This window comes from Paramisgurnus dabryanus, chromosome 5 (assembly GCF_030506205.2).
Source record: "Paramisgurnus dabryanus chromosome 5, PD_genome_1.1, whole genome shotgun sequence".
NCBI lineage: Eukaryota > Metazoa > Chordata > Actinopteri > Cypriniformes > Cobitidae > Paramisgurnus > Paramisgurnus dabryanus.
Window position 1 is genome coordinate 43,845,807 of NC_133341.1, and position 24,901 is coordinate 43,870,707.

General features: G+C 37.2%; 2 protein-coding genes and 1 long non-coding RNA gene across 5 annotated transcripts in view; 1 reads left to right on the forward strand and 2 right to left on the reverse strand.

The window, feature by feature from the left end:
* Positions 1-879: 879 nt before the first annotated feature.
* surf4l (surfeit 4, like) lies at positions 880-12,205 on the reverse strand. Its single transcript, XM_065284284.1, has 6 exons — positions 11,988-12,205; positions 5,447-5,633; positions 5,293-5,369; positions 4,127-4,170; positions 3,269-3,455; positions 880-2,102 (listed from the first exon to the last, which is right to left on the reverse strand). The coding sequence occupies exons 1-6, from the start codon at positions 12,033-12,035 to the stop codon at positions 1,836-1,838; spliced, it is 810 nt and encodes a 269-aa protein (XP_065140356.1). The 5' UTR covers positions 12,036-12,205; the 3' UTR covers positions 880-1,835.
* Positions 12,206-12,477: 272 nt separating this feature from the next.
* The window catches only part of ciz1b (cdkn1a interacting zinc finger protein 1b), a 28,478-nt gene continuing 16,054 nt past the window's right edge, over positions 12,478-24,901 (reverse strand). Inside the window, exons 3-12 of one of the 3 annotated variants that reach the window (XM_065284286.2) lie at positions 24,713-24,798; positions 24,493-24,554; positions 22,370-22,531; positions 22,145-22,269; positions 20,520-20,613; positions 18,342-18,455; positions 18,134-18,256; positions 17,980-18,034; positions 17,092-17,213; positions 12,478-13,705 (exon numbers count right to left, since the gene is read on the reverse strand). In XM_065284286.2, the coding sequence (XP_065140358.1) occupies positions 13,145-13,705; positions 17,092-17,213; positions 17,980-18,034; positions 18,134-18,256; positions 18,342-18,455; positions 20,520-20,613; positions 22,145-22,269; positions 22,370-22,531; positions 24,493-24,554; positions 24,713-24,798 (1,504 nt within the window). In that variant the 3' untranslated portion in view covers positions 12,478-13,144. Of the gene's footprint in view, positions 13,706-17,091; positions 17,214-17,979; positions 18,053-18,133; positions 18,257-18,341; positions 18,456-20,519; positions 20,614-22,144; positions 22,270-22,369; positions 22,532-24,492; positions 24,555-24,712; positions 24,799-24,901 lie in introns of all 3 variants that reach the window. The other 2 variants (XM_073814768.1, XM_065284285.2) reach the window with 2 other exon arrangements.
* Positions 22,565-24,333, forward strand: LOC141282253 (uncharacterized). The gene is made up of 2 exons (XR_012336794.1): positions 22,565-23,587; positions 24,034-24,333. It is a non-coding gene; the product is annotated as an uncharacterized lncRNA (long non-coding RNA).

The window sequence follows — 24,901 nt, forward strand, 5'->3', positions numbered from 1 at the left end:
AAGTAAATTTGAGTTAAATATTATCCGACTCAAAAATGTAAGTAAAATATGTTGTCTCAAATACTAATTTTAAACATGTAATGTTTTTAGCGCCGTCTAGCAGTGAGATTTGCAAATTGCAACCCCCCTCAATTTCCATATGCAATTGGACGCTAAGATAGCTGCCACAGGACAAACTTCGTCGTCTGAGACAATGTAGGGGCGAAGCGCGTTCTGTAGAACAGTTTGTCCGTTTAAGGCTACTGTAGAAACATGACAGCGATAAGGATCCCAGCGGTGTATGTAGATAAAAATGGCTCATTTTAAGGTAATAAAAACAATACAGTTTATTATGTAAGGTCTTTATACACCACTGATAATACAGTTATGTAGATTATATTGCATTTACATCAAGAGATCCTTCTATATGTTGCACATTGTACCTTTAAATAAACTCAATTTGGTGCATGAAAAAAATCTGTGGAAGTGGGCAGAGCACCAAAACACACTTGTAGCCAATCAGCAGTAAGGGGCCTGTCTACTAACCAACATCATTGCCTGGGTTGCGTATGTGTGGGGCGGCTCGATCAAAAGAAGGTCCGGATTCTATTGTTTTTTTTTTAGGTGATTTCAAATATCAACATTGGCTTTTAGAGATCATGCACCCCGCCTTTAAGGCAACTAGAAAACTTTTGAAGTTGAACCAACTTTTCATTTTTTACAGTGAAGTCATCAAAAATGAATGATTGTGTCATCAAATCTACCTTCTTTATATAAAAATGCCTTTAAAATGTGTATTCACTAAGACCAGAGGAATTTTTCTATATTGAATAGCATTACCATTTTTTTGTTGGTTACTGCTTAAAAGTTAACTGTAAAGTATAAAAACAACAACAGACATAATATTTTCCCTTTATATGTCAAAACAAATATTTTAAAACACTTAGAAAAACAATATTTTTCTGTTATTTCTTTTTGTACAAAGAGAAAAAACACTGAGTTTGACAAATCACAGGTTTTCATTTTTGTCATCTCACTTTTCTGCTTATTTCGAGAAACACCTTCTGTAAACTTCAAAGTGACCTGACAACATACAACAAACAACAGCTAACAATTATTACAATGCCACAAGATCTTTACAGCTGAATGCTTTTTAAAGGCTATTCATTTTTTCTATTTTATGTCCTATTGCGACTTAATTTTTTGGCCTGTTGATAGGGAGAGATCAGAGATTTACACATTAAGCAATATAAAATAACCAGTGTGCAGAACATTTCAATACATCGACCTTAGTTTTAAGACCAGTTGATGGCAATTTGACAATGCTGATATAGAAACACAAGTTTCAATGACTTCCACTTTTCATCGTGTGATGTTTTACTTCAAATTCTCCTGATTAACTGAATTTGAAGACAGATTGTGCGACATGAACAAGTTGAGGGTTTGCGTCTTTGGTGAGCTGACTGCAATTGGCACCCAGACAAAAAGGCAGACAGAAACGATAGGGCAGAAAAGAAATAATCTGTTATTACTTCAATACTTGCAATTATATAACGTAAATATAAACCAGACTTTCAAGAGGGGTTTCAAATAACACAACCTTAGAAAATAAATATGATGAACTTATGTCTAAAAGTGCTGGTAGACATCATTCAACAAGCAGGCAGAATGGAAACGCAGACAGTGCATGTTTGGTGTAAAGTGGATCTTTCGGTTGGTCCTGGGGCGTTAATGAGGCCACGCCTCATTCTTCTCTAAGTAGTGTACCTGGTTGGTATGATAACTGCACAGAAAAAACTATTGTCGAAAGATGAACTACAGAACGAGCAAGTGAGCCTTTTGAGTTCAGTCCGCTCTCACCACTCCTTCTTTTTCTCATCCATGGATACTCCGCCCGGACCTAACGCTACTACAAGCAGAAGGCCTCCGATCACGGATGTTGTCTGGAAAAAGTCGTACTTGAGGAAGTCGTGCATGGGCCTGGAGGCTGGTATGGTCCAAAAAGCGTTGAAGTATACGTTGATAGCCAGAAGCCATATGACCAGGGTGAGCGCAGCCAGTTTGGTCTTGAAACCAATAGCCACAAGGACAATGAGAGCCGTACCCACCAGGTTCTGCAGGATCTTTAAAATAAACACAGACATGTGTGATTACCAAATGTGCCTGTGAAAACCCTATATATGCATGATAACACTGCAAAAAATGACTTTCTTACTCAGTATTTTTGTCTTGTTTTTTGTAGAAATATCTAAAAATTCTTAAATCAAGATGTTTTTTCTAGATGAGCAAAATGACCTAAGAAAATAAGTCTAGTTTTTAGACAAAAAAATATACAATTTAAGTGAATTTGTGCTTAAAACAAGATAAATTATCTGCCAATGGGGTGAGAAATTTTAGCTTGAATTAAGTGTTTAAGAAAAAAGCAAACCTATTTCAAGATTTTCTTTCTCACCCCATTGGCAGATATTTTTGACTTTTGGCAGACTTAAATTGTATATTTTTTGTCTGAAAACTAGACTTATTTTCTTTATTGCTCATCATGAAAAAGCATCTTAATTTAATAATTTTTGGATATTTCTACTAAAAAGACGACAAAAATACGGAGTAAGAAATGCATTTTTTGCACTTAACGTGATAACCAAAAGAATAACAATATGATAATGTGACCTTTGACCACAAAAACAGTAGGAAACTTACTAAATATCTTCATGTAGCATCAACTTTACTTCATAACATAATCATTTTGAAGTAAAAGTAAGAAAAAAACATTAATTTTGAACTATAAAATGTTTTGTTGGCTATTGCTACATGAATTTTGTGGTCCCGGGTCATGTATGTTTATTTGACTTTAATAAAAGAAGTAAAAGCATCAATACAAAGCAAAAAGTCACCAAAGTAATCACCAATTAACTGTGAGGATTCAAAATCCGAGTCTGACCTCTAGTGGACAAAATGGCTTATTGCAATAAAAAATGCTCTGAATGCTCACTATTATTTAAAGACAACCATTTAAAAAAAATCTATAAATATCATGCTTTTAGTTTATATTTGAAAGGCAAATTATGTTGTGCAGACACATTTTTTATTTTATTTAATTTTAATTGATAAACCCACTGATCTGAGAAAGCTGACACATTGCTTTGCAACATGACACAACAGACAAGATCTGCCCACATCCTGAGCAACAAAATCCCAACACCATCTGTATTACACAACAAACCAGAAATCAGCTGAAACAAGGGGCCAATAAAGACGTTTCCGGGTTAAAATATTTGTTCTGTTTGCTCACCGAGAGGAAGCTCGTATCAAAGTGAAGCAGGGTCATAAACATGAGCACCAGCAGGACTCGGCCTCCCAGTTGCATGTACTGCTTAGGAGAGCTTTCTCTCATAGTGGGAACTCCGGCGAACATACTTCTGCCTTCAGAGCGGGACTCGGCCAACAGCAGCAACAGACCTCCACCCAGTGCCAAATTCCTGACAAGAGAGAAAAGACAGTGATGATGTCATCAGAGCGTTACAAATGTTACAATAATGTAGGGGTGCGCGGGGTTAGTTGTAACACGGACTGTTTACATTGTTGCACAAGGTTGAGCATTTTGTATTTCTGGTATTTTTTTCACGCTGCCAAAAGACGATCTCCCGCAAATAATTGGAAATGTATAATGTTTTCCAGAGAGTTATTAATGAAAGTGTTTTGGTGGCATGCAAGTAAATTTGTAAATGTTTTTTTTTTTCTAAGCAGGGTGTGTAAGATATCCAATGCTATGTCATATTAATCAGGGTCTTGTTGACTAAAATACCTGTCTATTATAGACAAATATATAAACAATATCCACTTCAAGTATATAGACAAAATAGTATTGAAATATTTGCCTCCAAACTTAATTTTTAGCAAGTGTTACAACTAACCCCCTGCCTGTTACAATTAATTAAATTGTAACATTTGCACTTCTGTCACGTTTGGTGTAATTGTCCAAGAATGGTAAGTACTAGAAACAAACTTTAAATGTTCATTTGTAGCAGAGATGTGCTCGTGTAAAAATATAATTAATCAAACTCAAATATTTTTTGAATGATTGACCCAAAAGCAAAAAACGTTAGGTTGTACCCCGCTCTCCCCTATACATAGAACCAATTTAACTTACCTCATCAAAAACTTTGGGTCCCACAGAATGCTATACGCAATGGTCTGAAGGAGATAAAGACGATTGAACAATTTATCCAAACATCAAGATTTATTACTTTGCTTTAATTTGTGACCCTGAACCAGAAAACCAGTCATAAGTATCACGGGTATATTTGCAGCAATAGCCAACAATACATCGTATGGGTCAAAATGTGCCAAACATTATTAGGATATTAAGTAAAGATGAAGATATTTTGTACATTTCCTACCATTTATATCTAAAATGTATTTCTCATTAGTAAAAAGTTCTGCTAAATACTTCATTTGGACAACTTAATAAGCGATTTACTCAAACTTTTTAATTTTTGGCACATTCAGATTCCAGATTTTCAAATAGTATGTCTCAGCCAAACACTGTCATATGCTAATGAAGCTTATTTGTTTAACTTTCACATGTATAAATAAAACCCTAATGGGTTGGTTCACCCAAAAATGAAAATAATGTCATTAAGGACCCTCATGTCGTCCCAAACTCGTAAGACCTCCGTTCATCTTCGGAACACAGTTGTTTAGTCCAAGAGCTTGCTGCGTGCACGAGTCCGAAGTCACATGACTGCAGTGACGCGACTGACGTGTATCCTCAGGCATGTTTGCAAAGTTTTTTTTTCAAAATTTCAGCATGCCTTTCCCTCAGACTGTAAACGAAGTTCAGGCGAACTAAAAAAAAAAAAAAACAGCTGGGGCGCACCAGATAACACGTCAGCCGCGTCACTGCAGTCACCTGATGCGGTTCACAACAGAACCTGAAGAGAAGACAATGCTGAATAAAGTCATAATTTTTGCTATTTTTGGACCAATGTGTATTTTCGATTCTTCAACACATTCTAACTGACCCACTGATGTCACATGGACTACTTTGATGATGTTTTTATTACCTTTCTGGACATTGACAGTAAACTGTACATTGATTTTCAATGAAGGGTCTGCGAGCTCTCAGACTAAATCTAAAACATCTTAAACTGTGTTCCGAAGATGAACGGAAGTCTTTCGAGTTTGGAAAACGACATGAGGGTGGGTCATTAATTACATTATTTTCATTTTTGGGTGAACCTTTAAGACTGGTTTTGTGGTACAGGGTGGCATTTGTCTGTTAATAGGACAGAAACTGAAAACCCCAGCTCACACCTGCAAAGCGATGATACCGAATAATCCAAAGCAGGCATACTGCACAAAATTTCTGCTAAGGATCAGTATACAGCCACCTGTTTAAGAAACAAAAAATGTTAAAAATCTATAAAATTCACAATACTACCAAAAACACACACAGCATAGCTCTTACCCAGCTGTCCGAGTAAGTTGATTAAGACGAAGAGTGAAGCGAGGAAGTAGCCGCATCCCCACGTCGACTCGATGTATTCTCTCTGCTCGCTCCACTGAAACCACATCCGGATGCCATCTTCCAGAAAGGTACTGATCAGACAGAGTCGCGCTATGTGAGGCAGGTACTGCTTTGTCACCCGAAGGAACTGCAGAGATATGAAACGAAGACCCATTGAAACCGAGCTGATAAAGAATTGAAGATGAATTGGCATTTATCAGAGGAAAATACTTGATTACTTATTAGACCAGTAGACTTTGGCATGAAAAACACTTTTGAGCAATGATAATAAAACACTGCTGTTCGTAGATCAGAGGTATTCAACCTTTTTCATGCCAAGGACACCTTAATGGGTAGATAGATGGAGCAAGAACCCCCAGTACATGTATCAAATTAAAGGATTAGTCCATTTTCTTAAAAGAAAAATCCAGATAATTTACTCACCACCATGTCATCCAAAATGTTGATGTCTTTCTTTGTTCAGTCGAGAATAAATTATGTTTTTTGAGGAAAACATTGCAGGATTTTTCTAATTTTAACGGACTTTAATAGAGCCCAACATTTAAGACTTAACTCAACACTTAACGTTTTTTTTCAACGGAGTTTCAAAGGACTCTAAACAATCCCAAACGAGGCATAAGGGTCTTATCTAGCAAAACGATTGTCATTTTTGACAAAAAAAAAACAAATATGCACTTTTAAAGCACAACTTCTCGTCATGTAGATCCGGTCGTGATGCGCCAGCTGACCCGACGCAATACGTCATGACGTCAAGAGGTCACAGAGGACGAACGCAAAACTCCGCCCCAGTGTTTACAAGTGTCTTGAAAGAGGACCGTTCCTACGTTGTTGTATGTCAACTGATACTAATTAATGTCTTTGTTTCAGTTTATTGTTTACAATGGTCCGCAAATGTGCGTTTTATATATGTAACACGTGACCTCCCTACGTCACTACGCATTTACGTTAGGTCGCGCTGGACCGGATCTAGAAGAGAAGTTGTGCTTTTAAAGTGTATATTTGTTATTTTTATTGTCAAAAATGACAATCGTTTTGCTAGATAAGACCCTTATGCCTCGTTTGGGATCGTTTAGAGTCCTTTGAAACTCCGTTGAAAAAAAACGTTAAGTGTTGAGATAAGTATTAAATGTTGGGCTCTATTAAAGTTCATTAAAATTAGAAAAATCCTGCAATGTTTTCCTCAAAAAACATAATTTCTTTTCAAAAGACATCAACATTTTGGATGACATGGTGGTGAGTAAATTATCTGGATTTTTCTTTTAAGAAAATGGAATATTCCTTTAAGACTGGATTTACATAATTTGTTATGATGGATACGTTACAAAGATATTAAAAGTAGTATTTTTTGTATACACAGACACATACTGTTTAATTTAAATGTACTCAACAGATTTTAACAGGGAACCCAAAGATTTTTTTTAACTTTATTGAAACTATATTTATAGCCAGAGTACACTTAAAGAATCTATTATAATTAATTGAATTAGCTTTTGACCTCATTTATCTAATGCTATTATTACACAAATAGATGAAAGAGATATAATTACATATATTAAACTGGAGCAAAGTGATAGTTTTTGCTCTTGAAAGACCTTCCTACTAGTGTGAATTTTACAGTTAACACTGCATTAGCCTGGACAGCACATCAAGCAAATAAGGCTGTTTAATGTTCAACCATTTGACTATCACTTCTCCATGTTTTCAACGGTTTCTGAGCACAAGGGCTACATGTCCAGCATCTAAATTACAGTAAACCACGTGATCTACCAGCAATAAAACTTTGCCACCTCTTAACAGCCTCATGCAACAGGTGTTAAGCTGAGACGCACAAGGGTGGATAAGGACACTGTAATGAAAGGCTATATTCATAGACAATATTCTACCGCTACCACCAACACACAACACAAGGTTGCTTATTATAACTAGCTTGTAATAGCAGCAATTGTAGCAAGTAATGCTATTTAGAAAACTGAAGGTCTGCTTAGTGTAAATAAAACTCTAACGGTACGTTCACATCCACCGCTAACTTAAGCTTCCAAAGAAGCTCAAGCCGCCCGGTCAAGGTCGCTTGTCAAAAAGTATGGGGAAACTTGTTGTTTGTTTTTTCTCGGAACAAATGTTTTGGTAGGAACGAAAGTTTACATCGCTGGCTGATTTCGGAGAAACATACAAAGAATGTCTAGGCTATATTCCAATTGGTTGCTGCAGTTTTGCGTCATAGCTCATTACCATAAAGTTTCTCATTGAAAAAAGCTCATTTAAAGCTTCTTTTAACTTTATAATTGACGCTCTGGTCTCTCAAAACGCCCAAAATGCTACACTGATAGATTTGACGCTCGTTGCAACTAGGGCTGTCACTTTTCGTTCGAAAATCGATTGCACAATCGATCGGACCAACCAAAAAAGTTTCGAAAACGAAAATAGGCAATCGATTTTAACCAAATATGTACACTATTAATTTAAAAAGAATTAAACAGTTAAAAATATAGATGTAACAAAACTCACAAACAAGCAGAAAAAGAAAATAAATAATTCCGAAAATGCAGTAGGTGTGCGAAAGCTAGACAGAAAATACCCAGCAATTTTACGCACCTATAGTTTCACGCTTTCAATCGCTGCATCTAGTGTTTTGCAAAGAAAATGGAGGACAACGTCAATAAACCTGTGCAACACGAGAGAGCTTCGAAATTGTGACGTTACAGGAGATGAAGGAGTTATGACAAGGAGCCACCCTTGCGAGCTGACAGCAACCCGCTTTTGTGATGGAAGATTGGCAGTACGAAATACCCAGCTGGCAACGAAGTACCCGAGTTTCCCTGGGACATCAGTGCGGTCGGAGTGCGTCTTCTCAATAGATGGACATATAGTGAATGAAAAACGCTCTGCTCTTGACCCCTAAAATGTTGATCGACTTGTTTTCCTGACCAATAATTTGTAATGGCCCTATTCTTTTTGCGCATTTCATTATGCCTGCCTAGTGCCGCCTAAGTGTCGGTTACGTTTAATAAAAAAATACACAGCATGTTCTCAACTTCAAGTAAGTCTATTTAAAGTTTCATTCGGTAGTGTTTGAAATGGATCGAATCATTATTTAAAATAATTTTTGAATTCCCTAAATCATAAAAGCAGCCGGTTGAAGCCTGCAGTAATGTTTTTCATTTATGGCAGAAGTCCACTCTGCATATTTTTTTAGAGAATGTTGCACTACTGTTGCTGTTTTTTATTCTGCACGAAACTTAATGACAATGAATAAGAAATATTGCTGACTTGTGCGTTTCAGGCGCTCTCTTTACATTTGTCTGTTATTTGGCGTTGAAAATGGAAACGTCTTTTTTAGACATGGAAAATCGATTTTACAATCGATTCAATGAACACTTATATATTAAAAATCGAAAATGATTTTTTCACAAAAGTGACAGCCCTAGTTGCAACTGAGAAAAACCGGCTTCCATTGTAAATTAATGACTTACGGTAACTTTAGAAGCTCAAGTCAACGGCGGTATGATTGTACAGTAAAACAGTATTAAAACAGTACACTGTATTATGTGTACCAGGCCAGTAGATGGCGATGTTACTTTGTAAGGCAACCCTGAACGCCTGTTCTTATTCTTCTACAGAGCGAGAAAATACAAACAAAACAAGACGGCAAAGCATTAAGCAGTTTTGTTTAGACCACAGACTGTGTTCTTGATGTCACCCATAGATTTGTGAAAAGCTTTTTTGAAGCCAATAGTTGGCGGGGCTTGCCGTCGCAATCTTAGCATCGCGTCACTGCAGGTCACTCATGAATAACTGAAAATGGGTAAAGAGGGGGGACGTGGGTGAAGCTAAAGTGGCTGGTTGCTGGACGACTCTAATGACAGCAGTGGCAGTTCACCTGTCACTCAAGTGGCCACGCCCTTAACTATAAAGAAGTTTAAAGGAATAGTCTACCCTTTTGCCATATTAAACTATGTTATTACCTCAACCTAGACGAATTTATACATACCTATCTTTTTTCAATGCGTGCACTGTACAGCGTGTTGTAAATGTGTTAGCATTTAGCCTAGCCCCATGCATTCCTATGGTACCAAAAAGAAGTTTTATTTTGTGGCACCATACTTACTGGTATAACTCCTCATGTAACAGTCTTTAAATAGGGAAAACACGGAAGTGTTTAGTGGCTTCCCTGTTTGGTACCATAGGAATGAATGGGGCTAGGCTAAATGCTAACACATTCACAACACGCTGTACACTGCACGCATTGAACAAAGAAAGGTATGTATTAATTTGTCTAGGTTGAGGTAATAACATAGTTTAATATGGCAAAAGGGTAGACTATTCCTTTAAGGCTTAATATAATTTAAATGGATGAGTTACAAAATAATTCACCCATTCACAGTTGTCATCAAGGGTAAATTAGCTATAAAGACCAAAATCACTTTTTTTGACCAGGATGTAAACATATTTATTTCTGCTGTGCAAAGTTATGAGCTTAATTTAACAACACTTCGCAAAGACGGACCTATTGCTGTTTATTGCGGTTGCTGTTAAACTGCCATGTGTAGTAACCCTAACCCTTTATTTTACACAGACCACCACGTAAAATAAATGTTCCCCTTTTCATTTCATCCTCAGTGTCTGTCTTATTAGCTCTTTATTAACAAAATAAAGGATGCGCCGGAGAAGCACATCTAAATAACACGTGAACCGGTGGCCAAAAACCCAGCGTTAAAATAGGAAATAGTTAAATTTGTCTACATACAAAAAAGTTTTCATGTATATTTTACATTAAAGTCTGTAAAAGACAGTAGAGATCATGTGAAACAGCATTAAATAAGCAGTAACCATAACCCTGTGTTGGCGCATTAAAAACAAACATTCAAATAGCATTTTTTTCTATTCAAATTATTATTGCAGATCGAATATTAGAACATTCATGCACATCCCTAATAAAACTTTACACTACAGTGGTTCATGCTGTTCTTTCACACATTTTAAATTCGTTTATTAGGGGTGTAACAGTGCACAAAAGTCCTGGTTCGGATGGGTACAGTAAGGGGAAGAAATGCAAAACATGTTTAACCCCTTGGAAACATTGCCAGATTAAGGTAGAAAAGTGATTTAAAGCTTGAATTGAAAATAAAAGTAAATAAACTAATTCACCTATAGTACAATACAGCCTAATGAGTGACATTGCCTTTGAAAACCCAGCTAAAGTCATGTTTTTGGGATTTACTACATAAAATCATCCTACATAATGTAAAGAACAATATCACAGTGATATCTTGAATATTGACTGAGTAAGTTCATATCAAACCTTGAAATCAATGAGAAATCAAACTTTGATGCTCCAAATGTCATCATTAGATTATGAGACCCAATCATTGATGTCAAAGACATGGTCACATGATACTAACACACCTACAGTAATCTAACAGGTTTATTTTTAGTTATTTTGAACTAAATTGTTTCAAATGCATAGCAGGCATGCATAACACCTCCACCTCACTTTAATGTGAGCTCTGACACAGGCTTATGTTAAGCCCCGCCCCCAGACAATCCACATCAGCACTAAGAAGAGAACGAGCCAATCAGCATTCAACAAGTACCAAGCGAAACTGAATGAATGGGAAGAGACCTCAGGGCCAATGTCTGCCTGTGTGTCAACAAATTATTAGTTATTATCATTCAGTCTGGAGGGCTTTGTTTCCAAACAGCAAAGAAATGAACAGATTTATAAACAGAATTATGATAGAAGACATCTGTTACACGGTAAAAAACCTGAAAAGTGAAATAGCCAAATTTTTGGGTGATGATTTATCTTGCTATATGAATAAGGTATGAAATAACGACGTGAAACGAGATGTTACTGATATTTTAACATGCCTAAAAAACAAACCCAAATAACCTTGATGAGATTCTCTGATAAAGCAACATGTTCAAAGATTATGACATTGATGGCCTTCCTTTGCAAACGACACAAAACTGATCCAAACAAACTAAATATGTTTTTGAAATACCTTACATTAGTGTACTTTATTGGCTGGTTGTCATTTCATGGTCAACATAACGTGATCTTTACATAGGCAGTGATGCGTGAAGAAGTAACAGAAACCAGTCAATGTCTGGAGATGCAGCTGGTTCGTGGATAAATATGCTATTCGTATTAAAACATAAATCGCTCACACTACTTGAAACCAAGCAAATAATCATTCAATTTGGGTCGTACTTCAGTCATAAACATTTGAGACCAAACGAATGCATTTCTATAAAGTTAACGTACACATTGCTTAACATTTCTTCATAGCAGCGCTAACGTAAGTTAACGTAGTAGTTTTGATCCTCATGCGACTCACAAAATTACATAAGGTCCGTTGCGACAACACAAACATAACCTGCACCACACATAAAGCACACTTTTGCTCAACTTTGCTCATAGTAAAACACAAGCTGCTTTAAGTGAACCATCAGTGATTTTTCTGGGCCTCGTAATTCTCACCTGATCCGCCACGTCCTCCGCGTTACTCATCATATCATTCGGAGCCATGACACCACAAATTAAGAAAACACTTTTCTGCGGACTCCCTTTAAGTGTTTGTGTAATGTTTATCGATATATCTGGGCACTTGCAAATGTGTTACAGGTTTCCTGTAGCCTTGGCGTCGTCTGTATGCGTACGCTAGAATGCCATCTCCGCCCCATAATGCCCTGCAGTCTGCGCATGCGCCCCCTGGAGGAGACACGCGCGTCTGCATGCCACGTGTACTTGTCCAGCCAGAATAGTAGAGCTGAAGCAGCGCTTACAGACAGTACATATTTACTAGAATTTCCTATATGAGAAATAATAAGATAATTACTTTATGTAATTAAAATAATGAAACAAAATAAAGTTAGTCAAATAAATACAGTAGGTTTGACGTTTTGTTTAGATTTTAGTTTGATTCTGATAAACGAAATTTGTGTGTTGGCACAATAATTTTTTTACTACAAATAAATAATTATTTTATTCCATAAAATGAAGCTTACATATTCAGATTAAGTGATTTTTAAGATCACAAGGGGCATTTCGGTCAAGAAACCTTCAATTTTTTCAACCATTCATTTATGATATGACAATGATGCATCCCTTTTTATATGAAAAATACGGATGTCTAATCTGTGCCTTACTAAATAAACTAAGACTTTTATATAAAACACACACACACACGCACATGCACACACACACATAAAAGGGCAGTTTCCTGGACAAGGTTTAGATTAAGCCAGGACTAGGTCTAGGTTATATTAGGCATTTTAGGTAAATTTTACAAACATACCTGACAAAAACTTTAATGGTGTACATCTTGAGACAAAACAATGACAATGTTATATTTTTAAATAAGTCAGTGCAAGCTTTTTGCAGCTCAAACATGCATTTTAGTCTGGGACTAAGCTTAAGGTGGTCCATGAAACCACCCCAAAGTGTCCCTAGTACCTTGTTGTTACCGAAATCATAAAGAAAACTGTTTTTAAGATACCCCAAGAGGTAAAAAAAACCTCTTATAGAATGTAAGATTTAAAAGGCTAAGCATTTATTGAGCTTTATGTAATATACATTATACATTAAGTACATTATTACTATTTTGTAACACCCTAAGACTGTTGTACACCATCCCATCACGTTTTTTTCACAGTTCTCCCTGGGCTTTTATAAACACAAATTTGCTTTGTTTGGTCTTTGCTGACTGTCTCTTTAAACTCCATAAATTGTATAAGAGTCTCTGAGTTTAACTGTGAAACGTGGCACGAACTTTGTGTCTCTGTTGTGCTCAATTTTTTGTGCTCTTCGGGATGATAGTTCTGGTCATAAGAGTTTTTTGCTTTTTCAATGGACTCTCCTGACTCTCTGCTTTCTGGGTTGTATGACTCCTGCTTGCACCCCGGACCGAAAAGTGAAGTACACACTAAGTGTTTCATGGCCACAGAAGAGTTCTGTGGAGCTACAATGTTTTTCAAGTATGAAGTCATAGATTTTCGAGGTCTTTTAGATCGCTTTCTCTTCTTTGCGTCATGGATCCGTGATATGTTGAGATCTGATCGTGTACTGTCGGAAATGTCAGAGCAGCCAGCAATGAGTTCCGGTTCTCGGGTGTCCAACATGGGACTGCTGCATGAGACATCACTTTCATGGTCCTTCTCATGAGGAAGCTCCTTCTGTGTCGTCTTAGCATTGTACTTCTGAAAATTAATGAAAAATGCAGGAATTTTACAGGTCTTTTTGCTTGGTCAAAACTATGTTTGGTCCTACATTATTCACACACATTTTTCCATCAAGTATCCAGAAAGTGGCGCTCTTACCCAACAGTGATTCTTGGGAATTTGGATAAAACGGGTTTAAATTTTGAAAAAAAAAAGTTAGTTAAATTACAAAATCTGAAGGTATATCATTATAGACCAAGGTCTTGGCTGTTCAGCAATTTACTGGTGCAACCTCCCCTGTTTGTATTTTTCCAGTATATTGTATATTTTTCCAGTTATTACTCATGCAACATTTACTTTAAGCCTTACATTTTTTATTTAATAAACATATTTTTTTATTAATAGAGACTATTAATTTAATAATTTAACAGCACTGAAGAAACATATTGTAAGCATATTCATTTAAACAAATAAAACTACTTCTGACGGTGGTGACACTAATCTGACGGTGGTGACATTGGCCTCATTATTCCAAAATGTATACCACTCAAGTCAATGGCTTCTTGCTTAAACTTTATGTAAATATTTGGTCCAAAAAATAACAATCCTGAGCACTGTGATGAACAAATATCAAATCATAACTTCCTAAAATACATAAAACCTGACAGAAAAGACAGAAAACCTGACGGTGGTGACAAAAACCTAATATAGATAAAAAAAAATAGATGAGTTGTTCACATTAGCCATCTTGTTTCCCCTCTGTTGCTAGCTACTTCAGACCTCTTCTTAAAAATGATACATTTATTTCATAATCTAATCTAATATTTTTTACAAAGATGACGGTGTTGACATGTTATGGTTGTCACAGTAGCAAAGAAAGAGAAAATAGCAAACATACAGAAGCTTGAGTGATCTTGAAGCATGCAGTAGAGCTGAAGGTTTGGGGTCCTCAGGAATGCAGTTGACCCTGTAGTTGTCTGATTTTATTGCTTTTTATAAATATCTGACGGTGGTGACGAATATGTGGGACACATTTTGAGCAATCACAAAATAATAGTAAATATTGTTCAAAACTCACTGTTTGTAGTTTTTAATACATATTACAATGTACTCTTTCATGTGGTAAATATATTATTCAATTCAATTATTACTTTTGGCTTTTTTAATCAAGTCGAAATGATTATCTCTAAACTGAGGACAGCTGATTTTGTAGGCAATGGGCCAGCATATAATCATTAAATTAATAAAAAATAAACCTATAAAAGAACCTTACATATGTGCAAAGGGCCCCCTGATTATAACATTGATTCTTTTTCTTCATGAAAATTTTATTAATTTCCAACAGAATTAGCACTTTTCTTAGTGGGACATGTTTTTGCCAAAGTTTCAAGAATCTAATAACTAATAAACCCAAAGTTTTCCCCTTAGGGCAAACAGTTCAAACTCCGTGTATGTTTTGATCATCACTCTGAATCTGGGCCCGTATTCATAAAGAATCTTAATGCAAAAAGTAGCTCCTAGTGACGCAATTCTAAGAAAATTCTTAGAAATGTGGGCGTTTACTCTTAAAATTAAAGAAAAAATCCTAGTGAAGAAAAAAGTCATTCAGAAAGCATCTTAACCCTCAAAAGAGGTCTTAAGGTCAAAATTGTTAGGATCACGGACGAGGACTTTTAAGAGGCTTAAGAGTTTTTGTAGCAACCGGGAAAGTGGACAAAACACGAAGAGGGAGACAAAAAATGTTGCACACAACAATGCATGACAGTAAGTTAATAACATGCAACACATTAGATTGTACAGAAATCATGTTTGTGACCGATCTTATTAAAGACATAATAAAATAATTTAGTGCCAGAAATAAAAGTAATCACTACATTAACTACAGTAACAGATTCGGTAACTAGAAAAAATGCAACTATGCAGCAAAGATGATTTAGGTCTGTTACAGACGTCTATAAGCAAAGACATCACAGAACCTCGTGTCGCTGTTTGTTTCCTATCTAATATGTTAGGTTTGACATTAACAGCACTTATTATATACTTAATTTTATGCATATTTGATATATATGATGATTATATATTAATTCTATATTGTATATTATATGTATATATTATATATATACATATAAAATAGGTAAAATACAAATGTAATTTCAAATTGATGGCTAATAATATTTCCTATACTTACAAGCACTCTTTTTCTTCCTTCTTGGACAACCAACCAATCACAGTCTGCAAAAGATTGTGTCACACGTAGCAACGGGGTCAACCCCGCCTCCTCACTAAGATAAAAGTTTTTGTCTTTTCCTTACTTAGGGGCTGTTTACACTTGGTATTAAGATGTGTTTTCATCGATCGGATCACAAGTGGACGAGAGAGACACATTACATTTACACCTGATATTTAAATCCGTCTCTTTTGTCCACTTTCGACCACATCTGTCCTGAATACTGTGAGGGGGTGGTCCATGAGACGGTGGGCGAGTCTCTCTGCTGTCATTCAAACGCGAGCGGGAGTAATTATGAGTTTATATGGACGCAAACTAATATTATGTCGGAGTCCACTGCTTGTTTAGCAAGTAAACATGCTGCACAGAGTTTTGTACGTGTGTATGTTAGAGCTTTCTCTGAATTTTCAGCGCAATTGATGAAATAGGATTGCGCAACTTTCACGCTTTCAAAATGAAACTACGGAGAACACCCGTAGTAGTTTTATCAATGAAAGGCTAAAAATAGCACTGTTCACCGTATGTTCACGCCAGAAGTCAAAAAAAGACGTAAAACTTGTGTTTAATACCTCAGATTAGATAAATGGGCGGAGAGAAGGCGGTCGCGTGTGGCTGTTCGAACACATTCAACCACATTTGCGTTCCGCAACTCCAAAGCGATCCGATCGAAAGTGGTCTCGACTACCTCTGGATGTGGTTGAAAGTGGTCAGAGTGGACACGTTCAAAACGTTTTGAAGACCGTTTACACCTGGCATTAACGTCGTCCACTTGTGATCCGATCGACGAAAACGCATGTTAATGCCAAGTGTAAACAGCCTCTTAGAGTTGCTCTCAGATCAGTCCCGAATAGCTCTTAAGCTAAGACTCCCATGTAAAAGTTTTTAAGCTAAATAAAGAGTTTTCTGAGAGGACTCTTAGAATCTTTACGAATACGGCCTTGAAGTCCTTCAAGAAAATTGAATTATCTCAGCGTTTTGCTCAAAATTTGGTATTTTTGAAAAAACCTATATTTGAGAGGTGGTAAAAAGAAAACAAATGAAGATAGTATGACATTTTTTTTGAAAGCAGAGGGTCTTTTCTTTCATTTTATATATTCTGGAAGGCATTAAACTTTTGTGAAAATCATAAAAAATGGTGGCGCTGCCTGGCAAAAAGAGTCTGGACTTGCTATAAGTCAAATTATTTTATTTTCCTCACCTGTAAGTTCTGAAAGTGCATAAACGACCTGCAGTGGGTTTCCATTGCAGTAGACTCAAATTGGTAAAATGTATTGCACAGCTGACACAGGAAGCCAGCAACAGGAACCACAAAATTAGTGCCTGAAGGTTAAAAACATAACAGTTAAAGAGCGGAAGACATTCTTTATAAATCTATAAATGTATCCCTGGACCACAAAACCAGTCAGGTCAATGTTTTAAAGCAACACTAAAGAGTTATTGCTCTTTGCTCCCCCTACAGGTTAGACGCATAATTGTTCATTAGCACTGTCGTAAATACTGCAGCATAGCTGGCTCTGATTGGATTGTAGGTCTGCCGTAAAGCAAGTTTTTGTAGTTTTCACTCGAACTACAGGACCACTACCCGACGGTTGGAAACTTCTTTAGTGCGGTTTTGGCCGATAGAGGGCTGCAAAGCGAATGTGAAAGTGCCATTCACCCTGTTTTGAGTGGATGAACCACTGAAACTTTTTTGGAAACGTTATTTCAAGGTAAAAAAAACTATTTGGTGTTGCTTTAAAATTGAGAGTTGTATATCATCTGAATGCTGAATAAATAAGCTTTCTATTTCTGTGTGGTTTGTTAGGATAGGACAACATTTGGCCGAGATACAACTATTTGAAAATCTGAAATCTAAGGGTGCAAAAAAAGTTAAATGTTGAGAAAATTGCATCTAAATAAATATAAATCTATATTTATGGTATGAAATTTACAAAATATCTTCAAGGAACATGACCTTTACTTTATATCCTAATGATTTTTGGCCAAAATATAATTTATTGTTGGCTATTGCTATAAATATTCCCATGCGACTTAAGACTGGTTTTGTGGTCCAGGGTCACAAATGTGGTTGAAGATCAGCACTTACCATACTGTGTTTCTGGATCATACACCACACATTTAGTTGTTTCCTCAGGAATAATCTTTTTATGGGTAGGTTGCTATTAACAAAAAAAATCAGTATTCTTGCAAGATCACACAAAGATGTCGTGTTTTAAAGAATACAAAGTCATGCAACTGACCTTCTCAATCGTGGGAACCCCTTCATTTCTTTCCTCCTCATAATCATCTTCCCCTTCGAAACAACCAACAGCATCCACTGTTATTAACTCTTCCATGACTTCTGGGTCGCCCTCATTTCTGACCTGTAATGCACGTTTAAATAGTCAAGTAAATCACGTCATCTAATGTAACTTTGCACATCTGATTTAAGATTCACACACAACAAACCTCCTCAACCTTTCTCTTGTGCTCGGGAGACTTCATGTGCTCAACAAACTTACGAGGAGTTCTGAAGTGACGCTCGCACAGTGTACAGAAAGGTCTTGAGGAGACCTTCGCCAGCTGAAGATCCAACATAATGGAGTTATTATATAAATGGAGTTATTATACAGTGGCAAGAAAAAGTATGTGAACCCCTAGGAATAAACTGGTTTTCTACTGTGATTTGCCATAAAATGTGATCTGATCCTCATCTAGGTCACAACAATAGACAAGCACAATGCGCATAAGGGGACAACACACAAATAATTCTAGTTTCTTGGTTTTTTTTGAGAACCCCCATTAAACATTCATATTGCTGGAGGAAAATGTAAGTGAACCCTTGGATTTAACAGCTTGTTGAGTCTCATTTGGCAGCAAATACTTCAAGCAAGCGCTTTCAGTAGTTCTGAATCAGACCTGCGCATCGTTCAGAAGCAATTTTTGCTCATTCCCCTCTACAAAACCGCTTTAACTCAAACACATTTGTAGGATGTCGGGTGTGAACCGCTCTCTTGAGGTCATTCCACAGGTTAAGGTCTGGGCTTTGACTAGGCCACTCTAAATGGCGCATTTTGTTTTTCTTAAAGAGTAACTAAACCCTAAACCAACTTTTTTTAGTTAATGATCTGTAAGAATGGGGCTTTATTAGTGCTGTTCGTTGATTTTATTAAGTTTTTTGACATTTGGATGTAAAGTGTTTCAATACTACAATATATGGTGTAAAAACGTCTGAGTGCTGCCCTCTTCAGGTTGAACGGTGGCTACTGCAGTTGAATTTTCCTATTGGATGGTGGGTCCAAAAAATGACTCGTGACGTAAGCAGGTTCAAGATCACCACGCCCTTGTTACGATCTCACCACACACTTAGTTCGTCCCCTCTATCTCCTTGGGATCTGCCAACTTTTCTTGCATTTTTCAAATATTGCCAGTGGGTGGAGTCAGGCTCTGACCAGGGGTTTAGTTACGCTTTAAGCCAGTCTGTAGTGGATTTACTACAATGCTTAAGGTCATTGTCCTGTTGCATCAACTAACTTCTACTGAGCTTCAACTGGTGGACAGCCACCCTGACATTATCCTGTAGGATTTTTTTTTTTAACTTAATTCATTTTACCCTCGATGATGGCAAGTGGTCCAGGCCATGAGGCAGCAAAGCAAGCCCAAATCATGATGTTCCCTCCACCATACTTCACTGTTGGGATGATGTTTTGATGTTGGTAAGCTGTGCTAATTTTGCGCCATAACATTTTTCCCAAAAAATTCAACTTTTGTTTCATCAATCCATAAAATATTTTCCCAGTAGCACTGGGGTTTGCCAAGGTGCTCTTTTGCAAACTTCAGGCTCACAGCAATGTTTTTCGGGAGAGCAGCGGCTTCCTCCGTGGTGTACCGTCATAGACACCGTGCCTGTCCAAAGACTTGCGTATGGTAGACTCAGGAACAGAGCTGTGTGCCCATTCCAATGATGTCTTCAAGCCTAAAGCTGTTACTCGTGGGTTCTTCTTTACTTCATTGAGTATTCTGAATGGTGTCTTAGGAGTCATCTTGACTGTGCGCCCACTTCTAGGAAGGGTAGCTACAGTATTTAACTGTCTCCATTTATAGACAATTTGTCTAAGTGTAGACTGATGGAGGTCTAAACATTTTGAGATTGTTTTGTATCCCTTTTCAGCCTTATGGAGTGCAACATCTCTTGATCAGATATCTTTATAAGAGCATGGTTCAGAAGAGCTGATGCTTCTTAAGGACAGCAATCTTAAAATGTGTGAGTGTCTTAATATCAATCAAAGATGCACTGAACCACACATTTAAACTCATTTTATTAATTGGACTCCAGTTTGCCAGCTTCTGACAAAAAAAGCTTTCAATAAAGTAATTAGTCCATGGGCTCACTTACATTTTCCTCCAGCACTGTGAATGTTTAATGGGTGTTTCCAAAAAAGACACAAGAAACTGGAATTATTTATGTCTTGTGAGCTTATGCACATCGTGTTTGTTTATTGTAGGGACCTAGATGAGGATCAGATAACATTTTATGGCAAATCACTGTAGAAAACCAGTTCATTCCTAGGGGTTCACATACTTTTTCTTGCCACTGTATATTTCTCTACAGTGGGCTGCTGTTTGAATTGTTATTGAGCAGAGCACCTTGTGTTTTGTAGTTCGCCTGTGCTCTATGAGGTCACCAGAAAAATGACACTGGCAGTTTGGACACCAGCGCTGATGGCCCATCTTCCTTGCTCTGTTATAAAACAAAGATAAGTTATGAGCTGTGAATTAATGTATGGGCAAAATGGTTAAAGCGATAGTTCAACGAAAAATGAAAATTACCATGATTAACCCACCCTTAAGCCATCTGAGATATGTCCATCATTTTTCAGACAAACACAATAAGAGTTATTTTAGAAAATGTCCTGGCTTTTCCAAGCTTTATAACAGTGGAAAACAGGGTACACAAGGGACACTCCACTTATTTGAGAATAGGCCCATTTTCCAGCTCCCCTAGAGTTAAACATTTGATTTTTATCGTTTTGGAATCCACTCAGCTGATCTCCGGGTTTGGCGGTACCACTTTTAACATAGCTTAGCATAATCCATTGAATCTGATTAGACCATTTAGCATCGCGCTCAAAAAAATAACCAAAGAGTTTCGATAGTTTTCCAATTTAAAACTTGACTCTTCTGTAGTTACATCGTGGACTAAGACCGACGGAAAATAAAAAGTTGCGATTTTCTAGGCCGATATGGCTAGGACTATACTCTCATTCTGGCGTAATAATCAAGAGCTTTGCTGCCGTAACATGGCTGCAGGAGGCGCAATGATATCAGTGCCTGAAAATAGTAATCTGTTATTGAATGTTACTGTAATAATTGCACCTCCAGCAGCAAAGTCCTTGATTATTACGCCAGAATGAGAGTATAGTTCCTAGCCATATCGGCCTAGAAAAATCGCAACTTTTAATTTTCCGTTGGTCTTAGGACACGATGTACTAGGGGAGCTGGAAAATGAGCATATTTTTTAAAAAAGTGGAGTGTCCCTTTGAAAGTGCATCAATCCTTTACAGAAGTAACCTACATGGCTTCAGGGGGTTAATAAAGGCCTTCTGAGGGTAATCGATGCAATTTTGTAATTTTTCAACCTTATAAACTAGAATAACTACCTTTTCATAACAGCCAATGCACATTATACGTAAAGTAAAATGCGTATGATCTGGTGAGAACAGACTCTTGCGAAGACCCTGCATTGTGAGTTGTTTTAGCTACAGATAGGGATAACGCAATATCCTCGTCTTGTATCAAAATCCTACACCATTTTCTATAAAATCTTTGGTTTAGAATACTTTTTTGTAACCGGCATTGTTTTGGTCTCTCCACGTTCATCACTACGCCACTACGCATTATAAACTACGTCTACGCTGAAAGTCTGGTGAACGCGCATTGGCTAGTTATAAAGTTTTAAATATGGATATTATTCTTACAAAATCGAATCAATTACCCTCAGAAGGCCTTTATTAACCCCCTGGAGCCATGTGGTTTCCTTCTGTGAAGGATGGATGCACGTTTTTGTGCTTGGAAGTCATGGACCCTGTTTTCTACCATTTTAAAGCTTGGAAGAGCAGGAAATTTTCTAAAATAACTCAAATTGTGTTCATCTTAAAGATGATAGACATGATATGTATCTCGGATGACTCGAGGGTGAGTAAATCATGGGATCATTTAAATTTTTTGCTGATTATCCCTTTAACATTTGAAATGTGGACCGTACCACTCACCTGTTAATGCCCTGCAGGCACTCCTGGCTTTGGGGTAGCAATGTGGCCAAGCACGTGTTACCCGCATGCTGGATTTCCATCATACGCTGCTGATGATCCAAACTGACCATATGCATCTGAAAGGCCTGCCGAGGTCAATTCATACACTATGTTTAAACGACCCTTCATCACGTGCCATATATTGACAATGATACATTGTCTAAATACTGTACAGTTTTATCTTACTTGCTGGTCAGGACAGGTGACATTGCAAATGTGACAGGTAAGTCTGACTGTCTCGCCGTCGTGGCTCGCACCTGCAGTCGATTCCTCAGGTGTAGTGCTGAAGGCTCGACTCTCACTGCTGCGCTGTATCGTCACTTTAAGAGAGGTGCCGACACCCTGCACCTGTACAACATAATAAATAAGACCATATATTCTTAACACGCACCGGCCCGGCGGCGGTCCCTAGGGGGCGTTTTTACGTGTTTTTGTACTTTGTTTAACATCAAATATTCAATCAACAATCATAAACTTTGCATTATTTGAAAGTTTAAACACTCAAAATTCATGTTCTGAGCTTATTTTTGCAATCAATACACTGGTGTGGAAAGGGTTACATGAAATGCAGACGGAACGCATATAAAAATGGGTGTGGGTACTCACATGTCTTGCCATATGGTTCTGATCATCTCTGACAATTCCCAAAAACTTCAACGTACATTGCAACGTAAGGGTCCACTCTTCAAAAAGCATCCCACGTTTTAATCCAAAACAACGAAAAATAGTGATAAATCCAGCAATACCCTCCTTTATTTACATCCGCGCGTCCGCTAAGTATGATCGATCATGTTTATTTTCTATCAAATATCGAGTTTTATCAGTGAAAATCCATCTCTTCCTGCTTCGTTAGACTCTTCCGATAAATATCCCGCCCTATTTTTCTGTTTTGTTCAATCAGATAAGGTTTGACAACTCAAAATGAATCGGGAACACCGATTTGCCCAGACAGATGTCCTTCAGCTAACCATAGGCTTTTGACTGGATTACGCCAAAACAAAGCCAGCCAATGCTTAGCCAGCAAAGTTTTGATGGGCAGGGGTAGTAACCAATCATGAAACGATTACAAGGATTCAACTTACGTCAGTAAAGTGTACTTCTGCGCAAATCTACAGAAGCGCATGGAGAGGAATGCCCACGCCCCCTCCCTGCGCGTTTGTTTGTTTGGGTAGCATAGCAGCCGGCTAGGCTCTCCGGAGCCGCTGAGAAACCTCTCAAAGGTTAGATATAACATCTCCATTGTGGATTGTCGACTGCAGAGGACTTGTTTGTGTTGAGAGTGTTTTGGAGAAGTTGATAAAGAGCATGATCGCGGAGCAAAGATACAAGATTGGATATAAACAAACCGCGTCGTCGACGAGAGATGGACCGGACTATGAGCTCAGCTGCGCTCGCTTGGATAAAGTAAGTGGATTCTTTTGTTCATTAGTTATTTTACGTTACATTTCTAGTTTCTTGTTAGCTGTTTTGATTATAAAGTAACAGTGGAGATGACTAAAATACGAGTTTTACATGGTTTCATTTTCTATGACATGTTATATAAATGAATCATTTTTATAGCTATATGAATCAAATGCACAGAATATACAAACTAAAAACAAGATATGTGGTGGAAAATATGAGTATTACCAGCTGAGAAATATAGGTTATTTGGCAAACATAAGACATTTGTAATTATAAATATATTCATGTAATGTGTGTATGTGTGTATGTATTATGTTCATGTATATTACATCATAGTTTCTCATACAAATAGTTGTATGTCTCTAACTTTTGACTCAAACTAAAATCCTCTCTTGCTTTGTGTGTGTCTGTGTTGTGTTGTGTTGTGATGTGATGTGATGTAACAGGTCTTCAGCTGACATCCAGAGGAGGACTGGAATCTGGAGTGCATTCATGAGCGACCACATTCAAAATAGCAAGTATTTTGTTATAATGTGCAAATGTTTTTTTCTGAAATAGTTTTTTCTATGTGCTTTGGTGGGCAGAGAAGTTCTGAATTGATATACATCATGTAATATGTAGTCCTGACTCATTTTCTTTTGATAATCATGTCATTTTGTTATCATGTGTATATTTGGAGTTTCCAAGTGCACTTTTTCTGAAAGGACGCCTGGACTTTTTTGAAATAAAAGCTCACAGAAACAACATTTTTTGGAGTATCATTCTCAAATTTGAATCACAGCATGGTCAGACATTCAGTTTACCTATATGGTGTCCCCAGGTGTTTAATATATATATTAAAACTAATATCAGAAATATACAAAACACAAATGGGAAAAGGTGTTATTGATGCTGAGATCCTTCACCTCTGCTGCTCTGCTCTCATCCACATGGTCGTCTTCAAGCCGTATGGTGGTGTTTTCATCCTCTGCATCATTTATAAAGGAAATATAAGCATAACATTATAGTGCATCAGTACTACTATGTTACAGTAATCAGCAGAGATGAAGTCAAATGAATTCAAAAGTAAACATTTAAGGCTAAAGAGATAAACACTGAGTGCTGTCCAGAATTTGTAATGTATACCTTTACGGTCCGATATCATTGCAGAGTTTGCTTTAGGTGACTGCTGTATATCTCTATTTGCCAACTCCTCCCCTGGCTCATTTCCTCTGTCAAATACAAGAAATTAAGTTTTACACAAACCCTAAATTAAACCTCAGCATCAATGACTCTATCTGCAGAGATAGTCTCGGTCACACTTTATATTAGGTG

Excerpts from the sequence above, each read along its gene's own strand:
- surf4l (XM_065284284.1), bottom strand. The coding sequence starts at position 12,035 with ATGGCTCCGAATGATATGATGAGTAACGCGGAGGACGTGGCGGATCAG. Across the intron at positions 5,370-5,446 it reads CAACTTACTCGGACAGCTGG|GTGGCTGTATACTGATCCTT; the intron begins GTAAGAGCTATG and ends TTTCTTAAACAG. Across the intron at positions 4,171-5,292 it reads TCGGTATCATCGCTTTGCAG|ACCATTGCGTATAGCATTCT; the intron begins GTGTGAGCTGGG and ends TATCTCCTTCAG.